Below are 24,817 nucleotides of genomic sequence, written 5' to 3' on the forward strand. Positions count from 1 at the left end.
GGGACTATATAGGAGACAGACGACAGCTATTATTTAGATAGGGGTCAGAGACAACACATAGTAGATGAGAAGGAGCGATAACAACATGGGATTATATAGGAGACAGACAGCAGACGACAGCTATTATTTAGATAGGGGTCGGAGACAACACATAGTAGATGAGAAGGAGCGATAACAACATGGGATTATATAGGAGACAGACAGCAGACGACAGCTATTATTTAGATAGGGGTCGGAGACAACACATAGTAGATGAGAAGGAGCGATAACAACATGGGATTATATAGGAGACAGACGACAGCTATTATTTAGATAGGGGTCAGAGACAACACATAGTAGATGAGAAGGAGCGATAACAACATGGGATTATATAGGAGACAGACGACAGCTATTATTTAGATAGGGGTCAGAGACAACACATAGTAGATGAGAAGGAGCGATAACAACATGGGATTATATAGGAGACAGACGACAGCTATTATTTAGATAGGGGTCAGAGACAACACATAGTAGATGAGAAGGAGCGATAACAACATGGGACTATATAGGAGACAGCAGACGACAGCTATTATTTAGATAGGGGTCAGAGACAACACATAGTAGATGAGAAGGAGCGATAACAACATGGGATTATATAGGAGACAGAGACGACAGCTATTATTTAGATAGGGGTCAGAGACAACACATAGTAGATGAGAAGGAGCGATAACAACATGGGATTATATAGGAGACAGACAGCAGACGACAGCTATTATTTAGATAGGGGTCAGAGACAACACATAGTAGATGAGAAGGAGCGATAACAACATGGGATTATATAGGAGACAGACGACAGCTATTATTTAGATAGGGGTCGGAGACAACACATAGTAGATGAGAAGGAGCGATAACAACATGGGACTATATAGGAGACAGACAGCAGACGACAGCTATTATTTAGATAGGGGTCGGAGACAACACATAGTAGATGAGAAGGAGCGATAACAACATGGGACTATATAGGAGACAGACAGCAGACGACAGCTATTATTTAGATAGGGGTCGGAGACAACACATAGTAGATGAGAAGGAGCGATAACAACATGGGACTATATAGCAGACAACACATAGACAGCTATTATTTAGATAGGATAGGGGTCGGAGACAACACATAGTAGATGAGAAGGAGCGATAACAACATGGGACTATATAGGAGACAGACAGCAGACGACAGCTATTATTTAGATAGGGGTCGGAGACAACACATAGTAGATGAGAAGGAGCGATAACAGCATGGGACTATATAGGAAACAGACAGCAGACGACAGCTATTATTTAGATAGGGGTCGGAGACAACACATAGTAGATGAGAAGGAGCGATAACAGCATGCCCCACCATGCCCTTCCTCTCTCCATCCTTACCCCATAGACCAGTTCTCCCTCCATCCCTTCCTCTCTCCATCCTTACCCCATAGACCAGTTCTCCCACCATGCCCTTCCTCCCTCCATCCTTACCCCATAGACCAGTTCTCCCACCATGCCCTTCCTCTCTCCATCCTTACCCCATAGACCAGTTCTCCCACCATGCCCTTCCTCTCTCCATCCTTACCCCATAGACCAGTTCTCCCACCATGCCCTTCCTCCCTCCATCTCCCACCATGCCCTTCCCCCTCCATCCTTACCCCAGACCAGTTCTCCCACCATGCCCTTCCTCTCTCCATCCTTACCCCATAGACCAGTTCTCCCACCATGCCCTTCCTCTCTCCATCCTTACCCCATAGACCAGTTCTTCGTTCTCCCACCATGCCCTTCCTCTCTCCATCCTTACCCCATAGACCAGTTCTCCCACCATGCCCTTCCTCTCTCCATCCTTACCCCATAGACCAGTTCTCCCTCCATCCCCTTCCTCTCTCCATCCTTACCCCATAGACCAGTTCTCCCTCCATCCCCTTCCTCTCTCCATCCTTACCCCATAGACCAGTTCTCCCTGCATCCCCTTCCTCTCTCCATCCTTACCCCATAGACCAGTTCTCCCACCATGCCCTTCCTCCCTCCATCCTTACCCCATAGACCAGTTCTCCCTCCATCCCCTTCCTCTCTCCATCCTTACCCCATAGATCAGTTCTCCCTCCATCCCCTTCCTCTCTCCATCCTTACCCCATAGACCAGTTCTCCCACCATGCCCTTCCTCTCTCCATCCTTACCCCATAGACCAGTTCTCCCACCATGCCCTTCCTCTCTCCATCCTTACCCCATAGACCAGTTCTCCCACCATGCCCTTCCTCTCTCCATCCTTACCCCATAGACCAGTTCTCCCACCATGCCCTTCCTCTCTCCATCCTTACCCCATAGACCAGTTCTCCCACCATGCCCTTCCTCTCTCCATCCTTACCCCATAGACCAGTTCTCCCACCATGCCATTCCTCTCTCCATCCTTACCCCATAGACCAGTTCTCCCACCATGCCCTTCCTCTCTCCATCCTTACCCCATAGACCAGTTCTCCCACCATGCCCTTCCTCTCTCCATCCTTACCCCATAGACCAGTTCTCCCACCATGCCCTTCCTCTCTCCATCCTTACCCCATAGACCAGTTCTCCCACCATGCCCTTCCTCTCTCCATCCTTACCCCATAGACCAGTTCTCCCACCATGCCCTTCCTCTCTCCATCCTTACCCCATAGACCAGTTCTCCCACCATGCCATTCCAGATCTTGGTCTCGGGGTCTCTGGCTCCGTACTTGCCGTCAGGGACGATGGCGATCTTGTACTTGATGCCGATGTGTTTGGCGATCTCTGAGGCCAAGTCCACGCAGTAGCCCTCGAACTGGTCATTCCCCTCAAACATCTCCCAGTTCTTCTTCAGCATCACATACGGACCTTCCTACATCCACAAACACACCAATCAGAGACAGAGAGGGTGGTGCGGGGAGGTCAAACTGACCAATGAACTCACACTGACCACTGACTAACAAATCAGGGGCCTATTTTGGAGAGGGAGGAGCTTTTTGGAATGACATTCAGCTGGCGCCAAAGCCTCCACTGGATGACGGTACCACAGTGATTGAGACAGAACATTTTATGGCAACCAAAGAAAATATTACAGGGCGTTTTAAAAGGCCACTGTGTGAGGAGCACTGTTGTATATCATCATAGTCTGTGACTGGTGCCAAGTTTCTGTACTCTGTCTTCCCTCTAAGACTAAGCACCTCCTCTTGAAGAAAAAAGCTGACTCCACACAGATGATGTATGTTAAAAAGAACAAGTGAACGACAGAATGGTAGAAGAGAGAGGTCAGCAGCTATAGAGTGGAGAGGTAGCAGGTCTGGAGGTGGATACACAGAGAAGCTGAATTCTCTGTCTGGAGAGAACCTTTATACCTCAAACAGGAGAAATTAGCAGTAAGAACACACACGGGCAGGCAAACACACACACACCCTGACTGACACGCACATCCATCAGCAGGGTGTAGTTCCAGAGAGACACACAGGTGGTACAAGGCCTGACGCCTCTTCCTCTAGTCTACAGAACAATCGTCTGACGTAGCAGATTACACACCCAGATTCAAATGATTGAAGGTATGAAAGGAAGCTATTATAGTATTCACACTCATAGGCTTTCAAATGGTTTTTACCATCTATCAAATTCATTGAAATAGCTGTATAAACATTATATGAAATATAACATTTTAAAAATAAAATTCATGTACACGTTTTCATTTATAATGTTAATTTACAAGTGCAATTGATACATTTCAAGAGACTTCATTCCTGGCTCACCAAGGAACCTGCCAGAATAAAGCACACAGGTAAATAGGTCACATCAAATGAAACATATTGTTTTTACACAAATCAAAGGGGGAAATATAAATGCATAACATTTTTAGAGACATGTTTACATTGTATCAGTTACATACCATTAGTCTGGACTCACCAAAGAAACACTTCTCAAGCCATACTGGGCTACGTCCTAACTTGAGGCGTGTACACTACACTGTAACTCAATGTAAATGGGAGAGTTGTGTGAATATCTGAGTTACTCACATGGATCTCAAGGTAGAATCAAGCCTGATGTGCATATATTTGTATTTATCAAGTGGCTAAACATTAATAGAATGTACATTATCTTAAACGCAGAATCTTGTCACATTTGTACATGTTGTCCATAGCATATTTTTCTAAACCTCATTATCATACACACATTAGCAGCCCCTCTGAGATCTCTCTCTCCATTAACTCAACATGAATCACTCCTAATGAAGTCACAAACACAGACAGAGATTCTCCCAAACATAGCCGTGCTGCTCCAACCTACAAACCCATAGTTGGGTCATAAAGGAATAATCCACACCAAAATCATCTCATCAACAGTCTAAACCCGAGCTGAGTTCATATTTCATGCCATCTGTTGGGAAGGTACATAATATGCATCTTATTCCATTTTATTAGACGGAACAAAAGGGACCATCTTAAAATATGAATCCTAATGTACTGTACTGTGTATGAGGATCTAGAGAACAGATGGTGTACTGTAATGTGTATGAGGATCTAGAGAACAGATGGTGTACTGTAATGTGTATGAGGATCTAGAGAACAGATGGTGAACTGTAATGTGTATGAGGATCTAGAGAACAGATGGTGTACTGTACTGTGTATGAGGATCTAGAGAACAGATGGTGTACTGTAATGTGTATGAGGATCTAGAGAACAGATGGTGTACTGTAATGTGTATGAGGATCTAGAGAACAGATGGTGTACTGTACTGTGTATGAGGATCTAGAGAACAGATGGTGTACTGTACTGTGTATGAGGATCTAGAGAACAGATGGTGTACTGTAATGTGCATGAGGATCTAGAGAACAGATGGTGAACTGTAATGTGTATGAGGATCTAGAGAACAGATGGTGTACTGTACTGTGTATGAGGATCTAGAGAACAGATGGTGTACTGTACTGTGTATGAGGATCTAGAGAACAGATGGTGTACTGTAATGTGCATGAGGATCTAGAGAACAGATGGTGAACTGTAATGTGTATGAGGATCTAGAGAACAGATGGTGTACTGTACTGTGTATGAGGATCTAGAGAACAGATGGTGTACTGTAATGTGTATGAGGATCTAGAGAACAGATGGTGTACTGTAATGTGTATGAGGATCTAGAGAACAGATGGTGTACTGTACTGTGTATGAGGATCTAGAGAACAGATGGTGTACTGTAATGTGTATGAGGATCTAGAGAACAGATGGTGTACTGTAATGTGTATGAGGATCTAGAGAACAGATGGTGTACTGTAATGTGTATGAGGATCTAGAGAACAGATGGTGTACTGTAATGTGTATGAGGATCTAGAGAACAGATGGTGAACTGTAATGTGTATGAGGATCTAGAGAACAGATGGTGTACTGTAATGTGTATGAGGATCTAGAGAACAGATGGTGAACTGTACTGTGTATGAGGATCTAGAGAACAGATGGTGTACTGTACTGTGTATGAGGATCTAGAGAACAGATGGTGTACTGTAATGTGTATGAGGATCTAGAGAACAGATGGTGAACTGTACTGTGTATGAGGATCTAGAGAACAGATGGTGTACTGTAATGTGTATGAGGATCTAGAGAACAGATGGTGTACTGTAATGTGTATGAGGATCTAGAGAACGTCAGAATAGAAGACTTTGTAGAGTATTTAGCAGTGACACACACACACACACACACACGAACGTACGAATGTACAAACCTTTGCTTTGCCAACAGTGGGTTATTTCATGTTTAAACCACTTTAAATTTTGTTATCAGTGTGTTGCAGACTATTTTGCTACAGTGTGTGTGTGTGTGTGTGTGTGTGTGTGTGTGTGTGTGTGTGTGTGTGTGTGTGTGTGTGTGTGTGTGTGTGTGTGTGTGTGTGTGTGTGTGTGTGTGTGTGTGTGTGTGTGTGTGTGTGTGTGTGTGTGTGTGTGTGTGTGTGTGTGGTCTCATTGCAGGTGCATGGAGGGATACTGGGAGTGTGCTTGGAAAAGTGACGTTTAATTCTGCTGAACACCACGTCAGATGTCTTACATGAGAATGGATGAAAAGGGAGAGAGGAAAGGAGGGAGGAAAGAGAGGGCTGAGACAGTGTAGAGATGGCAAGAGAGAGAGAGAGAGAGAGAGAGAGAGAGAGAGAGAGAGAGAGAGAGAGAGAGAGAGAGAGAGAGAGAGAGAGAGAGAGAGAGAGAGAGAGAGAGAGAGAGACAGACAGACAGAGAGAGAGAGAGAGAGACAGACAGACAGACAGAGAGAGACAGAGAGAGAGAGAGAGGTTTACATGGGAGAAGATAAGATAAAGGGGAGAAAGAGAAAAGCGAGATGAGAGAGAAAATAGAGAGAGAGGTTTTGGAGAAGGGTTCAGGTAGATAGGACATGAAACAGTGGAACAGCAGCAGAGGCACCAGAAAGAGACAGCTCCTAATCAAGGTTGCGGTCAATTCCATTACAATTTAAGAAGTACACTGAAATTCCAATTTCAATTCAATGAGAAAAATGTAGAATTGGAATTTGATTTACTTTCTGTATTGGCTGGAATAAAAAAATGTAACTAACCCCAACCCTGTGCAGCCAGCCAATACAATATGCAGTACAACATAATACGTTTACCAGAGTTCCTCAACTTCAACATCAGGGACAACTTAGCTGCAGATTCATCTAGACTAGAGCGACGTAGACGAATGCTAGAGGATGGGAGACCATGCAGTGAAAGCAGCTCTGATGCAGTCTAGAGGACACCAGAGAAATATAATGCCTAGAGCTGCTATCTGCTGGGGGCGTGACGTCATGTGACGACTCAGCAGTGGGGGCTAACAGGGACGTCGTCATGGTGATGCAACATTAATTTCAGTCGTCACACACAACAAGTCGCATCTGGCACACACACACGCAGCTCCCAGTAGCGTGTGTGCGTGCGTGCTTGCGTGCGTGTGTGCGTGCATTTACATTACATTTAAGTCATTTAGCAGACGCTCTTATCCAGAGCGACTTACAAATTGGTGCATTCACCTTATGACATCCAGCGGGACAGTCACTTTACAATAGTGCATCTAAATCTAAAAGGGGGGGGGGGGTGAGAGGGGGGGTGAGAGGGATTACTTATCCTTATCCTATCCTTGCGTGCGTGTGTGCGTGTTTGCGTGCGTGCTTGCGTGCGCAATTGTTATGTTCTCTATGAGTGAAGGTGTGTCTATGCATGCATACACTTTGAGGTTGTGCTTTCTGTATGCGCAGTCTGTGTGGGTGTGTGTGTTTCTGCACGAATGGCCCCTGTCTGATCTGTGTCTTTTTCTCAGCACCCAGTCTAATTCCTTCAAAAACAAAAAAGCATTATGGAATACAATTCCTTTCAAATTCCCAGAACATCCAAAAAGATAATTCCCAAAACATTCAAACTTCCTGTGTCTATAGTTCCCACATAGAGAAGAACAAGCCAAGGCATGACAAAGAAAATGTAGAGATAGATAGATAGATAGATAGATAGATAGATAGATAGATAGATAGATAGATAGATAGATAGATAGATAGATAGATAGATAGATAGATAGATATAGGTGTCCTGCCGGTCGGTTCATCTGTGTCTTCCTGTGATTCCTCTTCTCTCAATTCCACAGCAATAGAATTGCAGAGCGATAGAGAGCTAGAGTCTCTCTGGCTCAGTCTGTTAGTATGTGAGTCCTTCTGTGAATCCATCTCCCATCTGTATGTCTGTCTGTCTGTACTGTAAGTCTTCAGTGTCGGAGCAGAGGCTTCCTCATCAGTGGCTGCAAAGAGGAGGAGGTGGCTGAGGTAACATTAGCCATGGCCATCTGACAGGGTCATAGATCATCCAGAGAGAGAGAGGGAGAGAGAGGGAGAGAGGGAGGGAGGGAGAGAGAGAAAGAGGGAAAGAGAGAGACGTCCATAGAGAGAAGGGAGGGGGACACACACGGTATAAGGTAAACGGACTAAAACTCCTCTCTCTTTCACACTTGACAGGTGACGTCAACGAAATCCAAATTTATATAACGACAACCTGCCAGTGACATGTCTGATTCCACTCGTACAGCCCTTACTCACTCCTCCCTCACCATGGCCTGCTACTGCTACAATAACCTTAGGAACACTGGTCAAACACACTGGTGTCACTACCAGTTCTGACCACTAGAGGCACTGAGGGCTCTCTGCTCTCTGCTTCAATGTGGGTGCATCTCAACAGTCTAACAAATCCTCCTCTCAGTCATCTGTACTGATTTGAGAAAACAGCATAGTCGACTCCTATACCATATTGACTTTCCACCTGTCAAGTTGTTTCATGCCAGTACAGATGAAGGACAGGAGTTCAGGATAGGAAGCCATTTTAGATCATTGGGATGCATCCTCTGTGTGTTTACAGAAAGGAGAGGAGACAGAGGAGTACATTACCATGATAGTTGTCACGACGACTGTCCTGTTCTCCAAGCTGGTGCTGTCATTGGACAACAACACCTCATTTTGGACCAGAACCAGTTTGTCGATGTCATTCCAGTAGCCAATCTGAGAGAGGTAGGGGAGGGGTTAAAACCAGGCAAAACTGTATTTTAATCAAATCAAAATAATTTCTCCGACATGCCTGTGTGTCTATTCCTACCCGTTGTGGTCCGTTGCTCTTCAGTTCAAACACGTCCATGGTGTAGTTGACTCTGCGGCCGTAGTGGTCAAACTGGATGTTACCTGTTAGGCCCTGGATACGCACCTGGAGACAGGACAACAGAGAACACAGGTCAGAACAAAGAACAGGCAACAACATAGAACAATAAGGACACATAGGACCAAAGATTACCTGTTTGAGTGTGCGTTCCATGTCTATGCCCTGGTTCCAGGGAGCAGCTGGGTTGGCCAGACAGTCTCCAGCATTTCCTCTACGGGAGATGTCTATCTTCTGACGACGCAGGTTCCTGAAGGCTTCGGCCATCACCAACACCCCATCATATGTCAGAGACGAGGTGTACTGGGGAGAGAGGAAGAGGAGGAGGACGGAGAGAGATGAAGAGGAGGTGGACGGAGAGAGAGGAAGAGGAGGAGGACGGAGAGAGAGGAAGAGGAGGAGGACGGAGAGAGAGGAAGAGGAGGTGGATGGGGAGAGAGGAAGAAGAGGTTGACGGGGAGAGAGGAAGAGGAGGAGGACGGAGAGAGAGGAAGAGGAGGTGGATGGGGAGAGAGGAAGAAGAGGTGGACGGGGAGAGAGGAAGAGGAGGAGGACGGAGAGAGAGGAAGAGGAGGTGGACGGGGAGAGAGGAAGAGGAGGTGGATGGGGAGAGAGGAAGAAGAGGTGGACGGAGAGAGAGGAAGAGGAGGTGGATGGGGAGAGAGGAAGAGGAGGAGGACGGAGAGAGAGGAAGAGGAGGTGGACGGAGAGAGAGGAAGAGGAGGAGGACGGAGAGAGAGGAAGAGGAGGTGGATGGGGAGAGAGGAAGAAGAGGTGGACGGAGAGAGAGGAAGAGGAGGAGGACGGAGAGAGAGGAAGAGGAGGTGGACGGGGAGAGAGGAAGAGGAGGTGGATGGGGAGAGAGGAAGAAGAGGTGGACGGAGAGAGAGGAAGAGGAGTTGGATGGGGAGAGAGGAAGAGGAGGAGGACGGAGAGAGAGGAAGAGGAGGTGGATGGAGAGAGAGGAAGAGGAGGAGGGCGGAGAGAGAGGAAGAGAAGGAGGACGGAGAGAGAGGAAGAGGAGGTGGACGGGGAGAGAGGAAGAGGAGGTGGATGGGGGGAGAGGAAGAGGAGGAGGACGGAGAGAGAAAGGAGTAGATTAGATTAGATGATTTTACATGAACAGCCTAGAGCCTATAGCAGACATGAAGATGTCTGTTTGAGGAATTAGGAAAGACCTGTTTCAGGCTGTGGGTTCCTCTCTTGACGATCCACTGGATTACATTTGAACATTTTAGTCATTTAGTTGTTGCTCTTATCCACAGCGACTTACGGTCAATTGCAAGTGTTGGTTCAGGTTCAGGTTTTTTTTTTGGGGGGGGTGGGTTATGGTGAAAAAGGGGATTATTTAACATACAAGATTTCAGGTGTTTTTGGAAGATGGGTAGGGAGAAGCTGCTTACACCATTGGGGTGCCAGGATAGAGAAGAGCTTGGACTGGGCTGCTATCCCGCATGTGTGGGAGGGCCAAGAGAATAGAGGTGGCAGAATGGAGTGCTCGGGTTGGGGTGTAGGGTTTGAGCAAAGCCTGAAGTTAGGGAGGGGCAGTTCCTCTTGCTCCTCTGTAGGGAAGCACCTTGGTCTTCTAGTGGATCCAAGTTTCAACTGGGTGCCAGTGGATTGTGCTGAGGAGTGGGGTGACATGTGAGAACTTGGGAAGGTTGAAAACCAGGCAGGCTGCAGTGTTCTGGATAAGTTGCAGGGGTTAGGTGGAGCAAGCAGGGAACCCAGCCAACAGTGAGTTGCAGTAGTCCAGAGAGGTGATGACATTTATCTGGATTAGGACCTTTGCCACTTCCTGTGTGAGGTAGGGTCGCTTGTAGAGAACGTCAGGGTGTTGTCCAGGGTCACACCAAGGTTCTTTGCACTCTGGGAGGGTGACACTGTGGAGTTGTCAACCGTGATGGAGACGTCTTTGAGTGGACAAGCCTTGCCTGGGAGGAAGAGCAGCTCCGTCTTGTCGAGGCTGAGCTTGAGGTAGTGGGCCGACATCCAAGCTGAGATATCTGCCAGGCATGCAGAGATGCGTGTCACCACCTGGGTGTCAGAAGGGGGAAGGAGAAAAGTAGAGTGTCGTTCGTATAGCAATGATAGGAGAGACCATGTGAGGATATGATGGAGCCGAGTGACTTGGTGTATAGAGAGAAAAGGAGAGGGCCAAAAACCAAGCCCTGGGGTACACCAGTAGTGAGAGTACGTGGTGCAGACACAGATCCTCTCCACACCACCTGGTAGGAGCAGCCTGCCAGGTAGGATGCAATCCAACAGTGTACAGAGCCTGAGATGCCCAGGCCTGAGAGGGTGGAGAGGAGGATCTGTTGGTTCACACTGTCAAAGGCAGCGGATAGATCTAGGAGGATGAGAACAGAGGAGAGCGAGTCCGTTTTGGCAGTGCGGAGAGCCTCCACGACACAGAGAAAAGCAGTCTCGATTGAGTGACCAGTCTTGAAGCCTGGCTGTTTGGGGTCAAGAAGATCGTTCTGAGAGAGATAACGAGTTGATCAGAAACAGCACACTCAAGTGTTTTCAAAAGGAAAGAAAGAAGAGGGTTTTAAAGGTCAGGTGAGTCGAGTGTTGGTTTCTTGAGGAGGGGAGGAGCGACTCGGTCCATTTTGAAGTCAGAGAGGATGCAGCCAGTAGTCAGGGATCAGTTGATGAGGGAAGTGAGGAATGGGAGAAGGTCTCCAGAGATGGTCTGGAGAAGGGAGGAGGGGATGGGGTCGAGCGGGCAGGTTGTCGGGTGGCCAGCCGTCACTAATCGCAGGATTTTATCTAGAGAGATGGGGGAGAAAGAGGTCAAGGCATAGGGTAGTTATGTGTGAGGGGGACCAGTGGACTCAATAGACTAAGTGAATGAGTGGGACCAGTGGACTCAATAGGCTGAGTGAATGAGTGGGACCAGTGGACTCAATAGGCTGAGTGAATGAGTGGAACTAGTGGCCTCAATAGGCTGAGTGAATGAGGAACAGATGTCGTCAACATTCTTTTCAAAGTGGTTGACAAAGTCATCCGGAGAGAGGTAGCAGGAAGGGGGAGGGGTGGAGGATAAAGGAGGGAGAAAAAGGTGGAAAAGAGTTTCCTGGAGTTAGAGGCAGAAGCTGGAAATTTAGAGTGATAGAAAGTTGCTTTTGCAGTGGATACATAGAAAGATAAAGTAGAGAGAAGGGACTGAAAGGATGATAGGTCCTCCAGAAGGTTAGTTTTCCTTCATTTTCACTCAGCTGCCGCAGCCCTATTCTATAAGCTTGCAATGAGTCACTCAGCCACGGAGCTGGATAGGAGGGCCAAGCTGGATAGGAGGGCCGAGCTGGATAGGAGGGCCGAGCTGGATAGGAGGGCCGAGCTGGATAGGAGGGCCGAGCTGGATAGGGGGGCCGAGCTGGATAGGGGGGCCGAGCTGGATAGGAGGGCCAAGCTGGATAGGGAGGCCGAGCTGGATAGGGGGGCCGAGCTGGATAGGAGGGCCGAGCTGGATAGGGGGGCCGAGCTGGCCAGAAGGAAAGGGACAGTGCGAATCATAAGATGCAAAAAGGGAGGAGAATAGAGGGGGAGATAGGTGACAACAATGTCAAGCTTGAGTGGACAAGTGACAGTGATAGCATGGAATTCAAATGAGGAGATGGAGAAATGAGTAGCCCTGTGCCATCCCCTATGAGAGAACATGTGGTCTGATGAAGAGAGCAGCTGGAGTAGCAGTGTTCGCTGGGGTGATACATGTCTCTGTCAGGGCCAAAAAGTCAAGGGACTGAAGGGCAGCATAGGCTGAGATGAACTCTGCATTCTGGACCGCATATAAGCAGTTCAAACGCTGCCAGAGACCTGGAATTCCACATGGGTTGTGCACACAGGGTACATTAATAAGAAGGGTTGCAGACAAGGGGTGGGGAGCGTCTGTAAAGCCTACAGGAAGAGGAGCGTCTGTAAAGCCTACAGGAAGAGGAGCGTCTGTAAAGCAGACAGGAAGAGGAGCGTCTGTAAAGCCTACAGGAAGAGGAGCGTCTGTAAAGCAGACAGGAAGAGGAGCATCTGTAAAGCCTACAGGAAGAGGAGCGTCTGTAAAGCCTACAGGAAGAGGAGCATCTGTAAAGCCTACAGGAAGAGGAGCGTCTGTAAAGCCTACAGGAAGAGGAGCGTCTGTAAAGCCTACAGGAAGAGGAGCGTCTGTAAAGCCTACAGGAAGAGGAGCGTCTGTAAAGCAGACAGGAAGAGGAGCGTCTGTAAAGCCTACAGGGAGAAGCAGGAACAGGTTTAGAAACCACACACATGGTTGCCAAAGCTACAAAGAGCAAATTAGATCATCTGAAAATAATTAAGTAACATACGAAAGTGAGAAAGTGGTGTGGAACCTTCCTCTCTTACCTTCACGAAGAACTCTGCAGAAATGTATGAAATAAGTCCCATTTATGTGAATGAATGATCCCCATGAGACCCGTCTGTGGCAATAAGATAATGATTTAAGAGAGACATGACAGTCTTCAAGAGGAGGTTTATCTAACAGATCTGTAATCAGGTAAGACAAACAGCACTACGGAGGTATTCACACACATAGCAGGGTGCCCTCACATCAACAAACACACACACACACATAGCAGGGTGCCCTCACGTCAACAAACACACACACACACACATAGCAGGGTGCCCTCACGTCAACAAACACACACACACACATAGCAGGGTGCCCTCACGTCAACAAACACACACACACACATAGCAGGGTGCCCTCACGTCAACAAACACACACACACACATAGCAGGGTGCCCTCACGTCAACAAACACACACACACACATAGCAGGGTGCCCTCACGTCAACAAACACACACACACACATAGCAGGGTGCCCTCACATCAACACACACACACATAGCAGGGTGCCTTCACGTCAACAAACACACACACACACACACACATAGCAGGGTGCCCTCACGTCAACAAACACACACACACACACACACACATAGCAGGGTGCCCTCACGTCATCAAACACACACACACACACACATAGCAGGGTGCCCTCACGTCAACAAACACACACACACACACACACACACATAGCAGGGTGCCCTCACGTCAACAAACACATACACATAGCAGGGTGCCCTCACGTCAACAAACACACACACACACATCGCAGGGTGCCCTCACGTCAACAAAGACACACACACACATAGCAGGGTGCGCTCACGTCAACAAACACACACACATACACACACATTCCTACAAAAGCTGTCACACCCACAGCAGGAAGCATTCACATTATGACAGAGACCAAACTGAGAGAGGAGAGGAGGACAGGAGGAGGAGGAGGACAGGAGGAGGAGAGAAGGAAGGGAGGAAAGGAGGAGAGGAGGAGAGGAAGAATGAGGGGATGTTAAACTCAGAGGACGCGCTTCACATCACTCTGACTTACTCACAGTGTGTGTTGGGGTGGTCATAAACCATGCCCTTTTCATGATCTTCCCTTTATCTTATCTCAATACTTTCTTCTATCTTTCTTTGAGAAGCTTGTTTTACAGTGACATTGGAAATGTTCTACAGTGACACAGGAAGTGTTCTACAGTGACACAGGAAGTGTTCTACAGTGACACAGGAAGTGTTCTACAGTGACACAGGAAGTGTTCTACAGTGACACAGGAAGTGTTCTACAGTGATACACGAAGTGTTCTACAGTGACACAGGAAGTGTTCTACAGTGACACAGGAAGTGTTCTACAGTGACACAGGAAGTGTTCTACAGTGACACACGAAGTGTTCTACAGTGACATTGGAAGTGTTCTACATTGACACTGGAAGTGTTCTACAGTGACATCGGAAGTGTTCTACAGTGACACAGGAAGTGTTCTACAGTGACACAGGAAGTGTTCTACAGTGACACACGAAGTGTTCTACAGTGACATTGGAAGTGTTCTACATTGACACTGGAAGTGTTCTACAGTGACATCGGAAGTGTTCTACAGTGACGCAGGAAGTGTTCTACAGTGACACAGGAAGTGTTCTACAGTGACACAGGAAGTGTTCTACAGTGACGCAGGAAGTGTTCTACAGTGACATCGGAAGTGTTCTACAGTGACGCAGGAAGTGTTCTACAGTGACATCGGAAGTGTTCTACAGTGACGCAGGAAGTGTTCTACAGTGACATTGGAAGTGTTCTACAATGACACAGGAAGTGTTCTACAGTGACATTGGAAGTGTTCTACAGTGACACATGAAGTGTTCTGCAGTGACACTGGAAGTGTTCTACAGTGACACAGGAAGTGTTCTACAGTGACACAGGAAGTGTTCTACAGTGACATTGGAAGTGTTCTACAGTGATACTGGAAGTGTTCTACAGTGACACTGGAAGTGTTCTACAATGACACAGGAAGTGTTCTACAGTGACATTGGAAGTGTTCTACAGTGACACAGGAAGTGTTCTACAGTGACATTGGAAGTGTTCTACAATGACACAGGAAGTGTTCTACAGTGACATTGGAAGTGTTCTACAGTGACACTGGAAGTGTTCTACAGTGACATCGGAAGTGTAGTCTAAATAGTTCTTTGTTCTAACATCTGCTAAACATATACAGAAACCTCCTTTTACTCTCTGTTCCAGACGTTCTAGACGACCAATACTTATTGCTTTTAGCCGCACCCTTATTCTACTCCTCCTATGTTCCTCTGGCGATGTAGAGGTGAATCCAGGCCCTGCAGTGCCTAGCTCCACTCCTATTCCCCAGGCGCTCTCTTTTGATGACTTCTGTAACCGTAATAGCCTTGGTTTCATGCATGTTAACATTAGAAGCCTCCTCCCTAAGTTTGTTCTATTCACTGCTTTAGCACACTCTGCCAACCCGGATGTTCTAGCTGTGTCTGAATCCTGGCTTAGGAAGACCACCAAAAATTCTGAAATTTTAATTCCAAATTACAACATTTTCAGACAAGATAGAACTGGTGGTCCTTCTGTAGCTCAGTTGGTAGAGCATGGCGCTTGTAACGCCAGGGTAGTGGGTTCGATTCCCGGGACCACCCATACGTAGAATGTATGCACACATGACTGTAAGTCGCTTTGGATAAAAGCGTCTGCTAAATGGCATATATATATATATAACTGCCAAAGGGGGTGGTGTTGCAAACTACTGCAAAGATAGCCTGCAGAGTTCTGTCCTACTATCCAGGTCTGTACCCAAACAATTTGAACTTCTACTTTTAAAAATCCACCTCTCTAAAAACAAGTCTCTCACCGTTGCCGCCTGCTATAGATCACCCTCTGCCCCCAGCTGTGCTCTGGACACCATATGTGAACTGATTGCCCCCCATCTATCTTCAGAGCTCGTGCTGCTAGGCGACCTAAACTGGAACATGCTTAACACCCCAGCCATCCTACAATCTAAACTTGATGCCCTCAATCTCACTCAAATTATCAATGAACCTACCAGGTACCCCCCCAAAGCCTTAAACACGGGCACCCTCATAGATATCATCCTAACCAACTTCCCCTCTAAATACACCTCTGCTGTCTTCAACCAAGATCTCAGCGATCACTGCCTCATTGCCTGCATCCGTAATGGGTCAGCGGTCAAACAACCTCCACTCATCACTGTAAAACGCTCCCTGAAACACTTCAGCGAGCAGGCCTTTCTAATCGACCTGGCCGGGGTATCCTGGAAGGATATTGATCTCATCCCGTCAGTAGAGGATGCCTGGATATTTTTTTTAAATGCCTTCCTAACCATCTTAAATAAACATGCCCCATTCAAGAAATTTAGAACCAGGAACAGATATAGCCCTTGGTTCTCCCCAGACCTGACTGCCCTTAACCAACACAAAAATATCCTATGGCGTTCTGCATTAGCATCGAACAGCCCCCGTGATATGCAGCTGTTCAGGGAAGCTAGAAACCGTTATACACAGGCAGTTAGAAAAGCCAAGGCTAGCGTTTTCAAGCAGAAATTTGCTTCCTGCAACACTAACTCAAAAAAGTTCTGGGACACTGTAAAGTCCATGGAGAATAAGAACACCTCCTCCCAGCTGCCCACTGCACTGAAGATAGGAAACACTGTCACCACTGATAAATCCACCATAATTGAGAATTTCAATAAGCATTTTTCTACGGCTGGCCATGCTTTCCACCTGGCTACTCCTACCCCGGTCAACAGCACTGCACCCCCAACAGCAACTCGCCCAAGCCTTCCCCATTTCTCCTTCTCCCAAATCCATTCAGCTGATGTTCTGAAAGAGCTGAAAAATCTGGACCCCTACAAATCAGCCGGGCGAGACAATCTGGACCCTTTCTTTCTAAAATTATCTGCCGAAATTGTTGCCACCCCTATTACTAGCCTGTTCAACCTCTCTTTCGTGTCGTCTGAGATTCCCAAAGACTGGAAAGCAGCTGCGGTCATCCCCCTCTTCAAAGGGGGGGACACTCTTGACCCAAACTGCTACAGACCTATATCTATCCTACTCTGCCTTTCTAAGGTCTTCGAAAGCCAAATCAACAAACAGATTACCGACCATTTCGAATCTCACCGTACCTTCTCTGCTATGCAATCTGGTTTCAGAGCTGGTCATGGGTGCACCTCAGCCACGCTCAAGGTCCTAAACGATATCTTAACCACCATCGATAAGAAACATTACTGTGCAGCCGTATTCATTGATCTGGCCAAGGCTTTCGACTCTGTCAACCACCACATCCTCATCGGCAGACTCGGCAGCCTTGGTTTCTCAAATGATTGCCTCGCCTGGTTCACCAACTACTTCTCTGATAGAGTTCAGTGTGTCAAATCGGAGGGTCTGCTGTCCGGACCTCTGGCAGTCTCTATGGGGGTGCCACAGGGTTCAATTCTTGGACTGACTCTCTTCTCTGTATACATCAATGCGGTCGCTCTTGCTGCTGGTGAGTCCCTGATCCACCTCTACGCAGACAACACCATTCTGTATACTTCCGGCCCTTCTTTGGACACTGTGTTAACAACCCTCCAGGCAAGCTTCAATGCCATACAACTCTCCTTCCGTGGCCTCCAATTGCTCTTAAATACAAGTAAAACTAAATGCATGCTCTTCAACCGATCGCTACCTGCACCTACCCGCCTGTCCAACATCACTACTCTGGACGGCTCTGACTTCGAATACGTGGACAACTACAAATACTTAGGTGTCTGGTTAGACTGTAAACTCTCCTTCCAGACCCATATCAAACATCTCCAATCCAAGGTTAAATCTAGAATTGGCTTCCTATTTCGCAACAAAGCATCCTTCACTCATGCTGCCAAACATACCCTTGTAAAACTGACCATCCTACCAATCCTCGACTTTGGCGATGTCATTTACAAAATAGCCTCCAATACCCTACTCAACAAATTGGATGCAGTCTATCACAGTGCAATCTGTTTTGTCACCAAAGCCCCATATACTACCCACCATTGCGACCTGTACGCTCTCGTTGGCTGGCCCTCGCTTCATACTCGTCGCCAAACCCAATGGCTCCATGTCATTTACAAGACCCTGCTAGGTAAAGTCCCCCTTATCTCAGCTCGCTGGTCACCATAGCATCTCCCACCTGTAGCACACGCTCCAGCAGGTATATCTCTCTAGTCACCCCCAAAACCAATTCTTTCTTTGGCCGCCTCTCCTTCCAGTTCTCTGCTGCCAATAACTGGAACGAACTACAAAAATCTCTGAAACTGGAAACACTTATCTCCCTCATTAGCTTTAAGCACCAACTGTCAGAGCATCTTACAGATTACTGCACCTGTACATAGCCCACCTATAATTTAGCCCAAACAACTACCTCTTTCCCAACTGTATTTAATTAATTTATTTATTTTGCTCCTTTGCACCCCATTATTTTTATTTCTACTTTGCACATTCTTCCATTGCAAAACTACCATTCCAGTGTTTTACTTGCTATATTGTATTTACTTTGCTACCATGGCCTTTTTGCCGTTACCTCCCTTCTCACCTAATTTGCTCACATTGTATATAGACTTGTTTATACTGTATTATTGACTGTATTTTTGTTTTACTCCATGTGTAACTCTGTGTCGTTGTATCTGTCGAACTGATTTGCTTTATCTTGGCCAGGTCGCAATTGTAAATGAGAACTTGTTCTCAACTTGCCTACCTGGTTAAATAAAGGTGAAATAAATAAATAATTAAATATGTATGTGATCAATAAAATTTGATTTGATAATACATAAACCTGGCTGTTTAATTGTATATAAAGGGCCTTGTCATTCACTAATTCAGTAAGCATCTGCATCCCGCTGACAAAACTGAAATGTTAGTTATTTTTGTATTGAAAGGTGGCTCCAATAATGGTTTGATGTCAGCGAATGCCACTTGGTTTCATAGCATATTCCAGGAATAGAACGCTGAGAATGACAAGCTCAAAATCTCACCCACCCACCCACTTACCCACACAAACACCCATACACTAATACAAACACACACACACTAATGCAAACACACACACTAATACAAACACACACACTAATACAAACACACACACACAAACTAGAATCTGAGATTGGGTACACTCATCAGTGGATGACAATTGATGGACTGGACATCCTTTAACAAAGATTTATCATATAAATATTAAAATGATGGTACACAATTAACAGCAATATCAGGGTGAAAAAGGTTACACCATTCTGAAGCTGTCACTGAGAGAGAGAGAGAGAGAGAGAGAGAGAGAGAGAGAGAGAGAGAGAGAGAGAGAGAGAGAGAGAGAGAGAGAGAGAGAGAGAGAGAGAGAGAGAGAGAGAGAGAGAGAGAGAGAGAAAATAACAGCCAGAGTGTGGGAGAGGGAACAGGCAGAGCGAGAAAGTCAGAGAGAGAGAGGGTGAGACAGATGGAGAGAGGGAGAGAGAGAGGACAGACAAATGGAGGAGAGAACTAGAGAGAGAAAGTAAAATAGAGAGGAGAGAGAGAGAGAGACAGAGAGACAGAGAGAGAGAGACAGACACAGAGAGTGAGAGAGAGAGAGAGAGAGAGAGAGAGATACAGAGAGACAGAGAGAGAGAGACAGAGACACAGAGACACAGAGAGAGACAGAGACACAGAGACACAGAGAGTGAGAGAGAGACAGAGACACAGAGAGAGAGAGATGGAGACACAGAGAGAGAGAGAGACAGAGACACAGAGACAGAGACACAGAGAGAGAGACAGAGACACAGAGAGTGAGTGAGAGAGATGGAGAGAGAGAGAGAGAGAGGAGAGAGAGAGAGAGAGAGAGAGAGAGAGAGAGAGAGAGAGAGAGAGAGAGAGCAGACAGATGGAAGAGAGAACTAAAGAGATAGAGAGAAAGTCAAACGAGAGGAGAGAGAGAAAGAAGACAGGCTATGTGCACACTGCCCACAAAATGAGGTAGAAACTGAGCTGCACTTCCTAACCTCCTGGCCAATGTATGACCATATTAGAGACACATTTTTCCCTCAGATTAAAAAGAACCACAATTTTGATAAACTCCCATTTCTATTGGGTGAAACACCACAGTGTGCAATCACAACAGCAATATGTGTGACCTGTTGCCACAGTGCGCAATCACAACAGCAATATGTGTGACCTGTTACCACAGTGTGTCATCACAACAGCAAGGTGTGTGACCTGTTGCCACAAGAGAAGGGAACAAACACCATTGTAAATACAACCCATATTTATGTTGATTTATTTTCCTTTATGTAATTTAAATATTTGCACATTGTTGCAACACTGTATATATAATGTGACATTTGTGACTTTTGGAACTTTTGGGAGTGTAATATTTACAGTTGACTTTTTATTGTTTATTTCACTTTTGTGTAATATGTTTCCCATGCCAATAAATTCACTTGAATTTATTTGAATTGAGAGAGAGGGAGAGGGAGAGGGAGAGGGGGAGAGGGAGAGGGAGAGGGGGAGAGGGGAAAGGGGAGAGGGAGAGGGGGAGAGAGGGAGAGATTGAGTGAGGGAGATGGAGAGGAGGAGAGGGGGAGAGGGAGAGGGAAAGGGGAGAGGGGAAAGGGGAGAGGGAGAGGGGGAGAGGGGGAGAGATGGAGAGTGAGGGAGATGGAGAGGGGGAGAGGGAGAGGGAGAGGGAGAGAGAGGGAGAAAATGGGTAGAAGATAGAGGTGTGAGGACACTATGGAAGAGTGCTCTCTGCCATTCTATGTCTAACACCATCTGTCACCATGTGATTGGCTGAGTCTCTCCTGCTGCCTCTCAAAGTCACAGTCTGATTGGCTAAAAAGCTGTGACAGGAGAAAGAGGTTTCTCTCCAATATGATTCTAGAACCCTCTCCCAGTATTATGTATGCGTGTGTATGTACCTTGGGTGGGCTGTCAGAGCCTGGGTACTCTCTCTGGTCCAGTTTGTTCCAGCGCTGCATCAGTTTGAGGACCATGGGCTTACTGAAGTCAACCAACTGGAACCCTGTGACGTTAGCCCCACCATGCATAAACCTCTCTAGAGATATGTCTTTAAAACCCTGGGAGAGAGAGAGAGAGAGAGAGAGAGAGAGAGAGAGAGAGAGAGAGAGAGAGAGAGAGAGAGAGAGAGAGAGAGGTGCTAGGCACAACTGCATTTGAAGATTAACCTGGTCTGCCAAGTCTGAACATGAAAGCTCTGAGACAGGGATGTACCTTCTCTTCCCAAGGAATAGAGTAGAGAGAGAGAGAGAGAGAGAGAGGGAGAGAGGGAGAGAGGGAGATAGAGGGAGGGAGAGGGAGGGAGAGGAGAGAGAGAGAGAGAGAGAGAGAGAGAGAGAGAGAGAGAGAGAGAGAGAGAGAGAGAGAGAGAGAGAGAGAGAGAGAGAGGTGCTAGGCACAACTGCATTTGAAGATTAACCTGGTCTGCCAAGTCTGAACATGAAAGCTCTGAGACAGGGATGTACCTTCTCTTCCCAAGGAATAGAGTAGAGAGAGAGAGGGGAGAGAGAGAGAGAGAGAGAGAGAGAGAGAGAGAGAGAGAGAGAGAGAGGGAGGGAGAGGGAGGGAGATAGAGGGAGGGAGAGGGAGGAGAGAGAGAGAGAGAGAGAGAGAGAGAGAGAGAGAGAGAGAGAGAGAGAGAGAGAGAGAGAGAGAGAGAGAGAGAGAGAGGAGAGGGGAGGGAGAGGGAGAGGGAGAGGGAGAGAGAGCAAGAGAGGGATGGAGAGTGGGGGGTGGAGATAGAGAGGGAATGGGCTGTCTGAAGTGCCTTCAAACCATCCTCCCCACAAAGCTCTGTCTGGTTCAGAGTTGACTCGTATTTTCCTCAGAGACAAGGTAAACCACAGACACCTGCCTGAACCCCCCTGTTATTACCACAACCTTCCCCCCCTTCCTCTCCTCGTCTACTCTCTTTCATCTGCACTAATCTAAAAACCACTATGTGTATAGGGACGGTGGAATTTGCTTTCACTTGTTCAGTTGGTTCATGTTAGCACAGATGAAGGAGAGCAGGAGTGGAGAAGACAAGGAAAGGAAACCACTTTAGACTATTGCACTCTTAAGATGGCAAATGCAGACTTACGAGGTTGGCCAAGATGTAATGGTAGCCTTTGACATGTTTGCCCACACTAATGGCCTGGAGAAAGAGAGGAAGAGAAGAGGAAAATAGAGCAGGAAAAACTTTAACCATTTGTCCATCATCACAACACTGTATATATACATGATATGACATTGTAAGTCGCTCTGGATAAGAGCGTCTGCTAAATGACTTAAATGTTAAATGTTAATTCTTTTGGAACTTCTGTGAGTGTAATGTTTACTGTTAATTTTTTTCACTTTTGTATATTATCTACTTCACTTGCTTTGGCAATGTTAACATATGTTTCCCATGCCAATAAAGCCTTTTGAATTAAATTGAGAGAGAGAGAGATAGAGACAGAGACAGACAGACAGACAGACAGACAGACAGACAGACAGACAGACAGACAGACAGACAGACAGACAGACAGACAGACAGACAGACAGACAGACAGACAGACAGACAGACAGACAGACAGACAGACAGACAGACAGACAGACAGACAGACAGACAGACAGACAGACAGACAGACAGACAGACAGACAGAAACAGAGCAGTCTGTGTCAGACTAATGATGCCATCCATGCCAGTACTTCTGAGCCAGCTGTTCCTGGGCAGACCATCGCACAGGTGTGTGTGTGTGTGTGTGTGTGTGTGTGTGTGTGTGTGTGTGTGTGTGTGTGTGTGTGTGTGTGTGTGTGTGTGTGTGTGTGTGTGTGTGTGTGTGTGTGTGTGTGTGTGTGTGTGTGTGTGTGTGTGTGTGTGTGTGTGTGTGTGTGTGTGTGCATTTGTGTGTGCATTTGTGTGTGCGCGTGCATTTGAGTGTGTGTGTGTAGAACTGCTGGTGTCTGCCCATATTTGTCAGACCAGTAGACAGGAAGGGATATCTGGCCAGAAAAGGAAGTGATGCATGCAAAGGAAGTAGTGACAGATGACTGACCAATAGGACGTTACCCTGGAGTGGGGTCAAAGGTGACAGCAGCAGAGAAGAGGCAGACAGACACACCAGTCTCAACTGTCAGAGTCAAAGTCTGGCTGTAAATAGATGGGTTCAGTGAAGAGAGGAGTAGAGGGAAACTAATGCGGATGGACAACCACAAGGCTTAGAGAGAGATTGTGTGTGTGTGTGTGTGTGTGTGTGTGTGTGTGTGTGTGTGTGCGTGCGTGCGTGCGTGCGTGCGTGCGTGCGTGCGTGCGTGCGTGCGTGCGTGCGTGCGTGCGTGCGTGTGTGTGTGTGTGTGTGTGTGTGTGTGTGTGTGTGCTTGCGTGCGTGTGAGTTCTGTGGTCACCTGTACTAGAATGTTCTGCAGTCACTCAGACTCACCTATTCTAGAATACGCTGCAGTCTCTCACTCATCTGTTCTAGAATGATCTGCAGTCTCTCACTCACCTGTTCTAGAATGCTCTTTACATTTTACATTTAAGTCATTTAGCAGACGCTCTTATCCAGAGTGACTTACAAATTGGTGCATTCACCTTATGACATCCAGTGGAACAGTCACTTTACAATAGTGCATCTAGGTGAGTAGAACAGGTGAGTCTCTCAGACTCACCTGTTCTAGAATGCTCTGCAGTCTCTCAGACTCACCTGTTCTAGAATGCTCTGCAGTCTCTCAGACTCAGCTGTTCTAGAATGCTCTGCAGTCTCTCAGACTCAGCTGTTCTAGAATGCTCTGCAGTCTCTCAGACTCACCTGTTCTAGAATGCTCTGCAGTCTCTCAGACTCACCTGTTCTAGAATGCTCTGCAGTCTCTCACTCACCTGTTCTAGAATGCACTGCAGTCTCTCACTCACCTGTTCTAGAATGCTCTGCAGTCTCTCAGACTCAGCTGTTCTAGAATGCACTGCAGTCTCTCAGACTCAGCTGTTCTAGAATGCACTGCAGTCTCTCACTCACCTGTTCTAGAATGCTCTGCAGTCTCTCAGACTCAGCTGTTCTAGTATGCTCTGCAGTCTCTCAGACTCAGCTGTTCTAGAATGCTCTGCAGTCTCTCAGACTCACCTGTTCTAGAATGCTCTGCAGTCTCTCAGACTCACCTGTTCTAGAATGCTCTGCAGTCTCTCACTCACCTGTTCTAGAATGCACTGCAGTCTCTCACTCACCTGTTCTAGAATGCTCTGCAGTCTCTCAGACTCAGCTGTTCTAGAATGCTCTGCAGTCTCTCAGACTCAGCTGTTCTAGAATGCTCTGCAGTCTCTCAGACTCAGCTGTTCTAGAATGCTCTGCAGTCTCTCAGACTCAGCTGTTCTAGAATGCTCTGCAGTCTCTCAGACTCAGCTGTTCTAGAATGCTCTGCAGTCTCTCAGACTCAGCTGTTCTAGAATGCTCTGCAGTCTCTCAGACTCAGCTGTTCTAGAATGCTCTGCAGTCTCTCAGACTCAGCTGTTCTAGAATGCTCTGCAGTCTCTCAGACTCAGCTGTTCTAGAATGCTCTGCAGTCTCTCACTCACCTGTTCTAGAATGCTCTGCAATCTCTCAGACTCACCTGTTCTAGAATGCTCTGCAGTCTCTCAGACTCAGCTGTTCTAGAATGCTCTGCAGTCTCTCAGACTCAGCTGTTCTAGAATGCTCTGCAGTCTCTCAGACTCAGCTGTTCTAGAATGCTCTGCAGTCTCTCAGACTCAGCTGTTCTAGAATGCTCTGCAGTCTCTCAGACTCAGCTGTTCTAGAATGCTCTGCAGTCTCTCAGA

General features: G+C 46.9%; 1 protein-coding gene across 3 annotated transcripts in view; it reads right to left on the reverse strand.

Moving 5' to 3' along the window:
* Positions 1-24,817, reverse strand: part of gria4a (glutamate receptor, ionotropic, AMPA 4a) — a 182,235-nt gene that overhangs the window by 71,729 nt on the left and 85,689 nt on the right. For 2 of the 3 annotated variants that reach the window (XM_046316517.1, XM_046316516.1), the window contains exons 6-11: positions 22,130-22,183; positions 20,949-21,107; positions 8,800-8,967; positions 8,608-8,712; positions 8,403-8,513; positions 2,654-2,860 (exon numbers count right to left, since the gene is read on the reverse strand). In XM_046316517.1, the coding sequence (XP_046172473.1) occupies positions 2,654-2,860; positions 8,403-8,513; positions 8,608-8,712; positions 8,800-8,967; positions 20,949-21,107; positions 22,130-22,183 (804 nt within the window). Of the gene's footprint in view, positions 1-2,653; positions 2,861-7,091; positions 7,763-8,402; positions 8,514-8,607; positions 8,713-8,799; positions 8,968-20,948; positions 21,108-22,129; positions 22,184-24,817 lie in introns of those variants that run through there. The other variant, XM_046316515.1, reaches the window with a different exon arrangement.

This window comes from Oncorhynchus gorbuscha, linkage group LG19 (genome assembly GCF_021184085.1).
Source record: "Oncorhynchus gorbuscha isolate QuinsamMale2020 ecotype Even-year linkage group LG19, OgorEven_v1.0, whole genome shotgun sequence".
In the NCBI taxonomy this organism is placed as follows: Eukaryota; Metazoa; Chordata; class Actinopteri; order Salmoniformes; family Salmonidae; genus Oncorhynchus; species Oncorhynchus gorbuscha.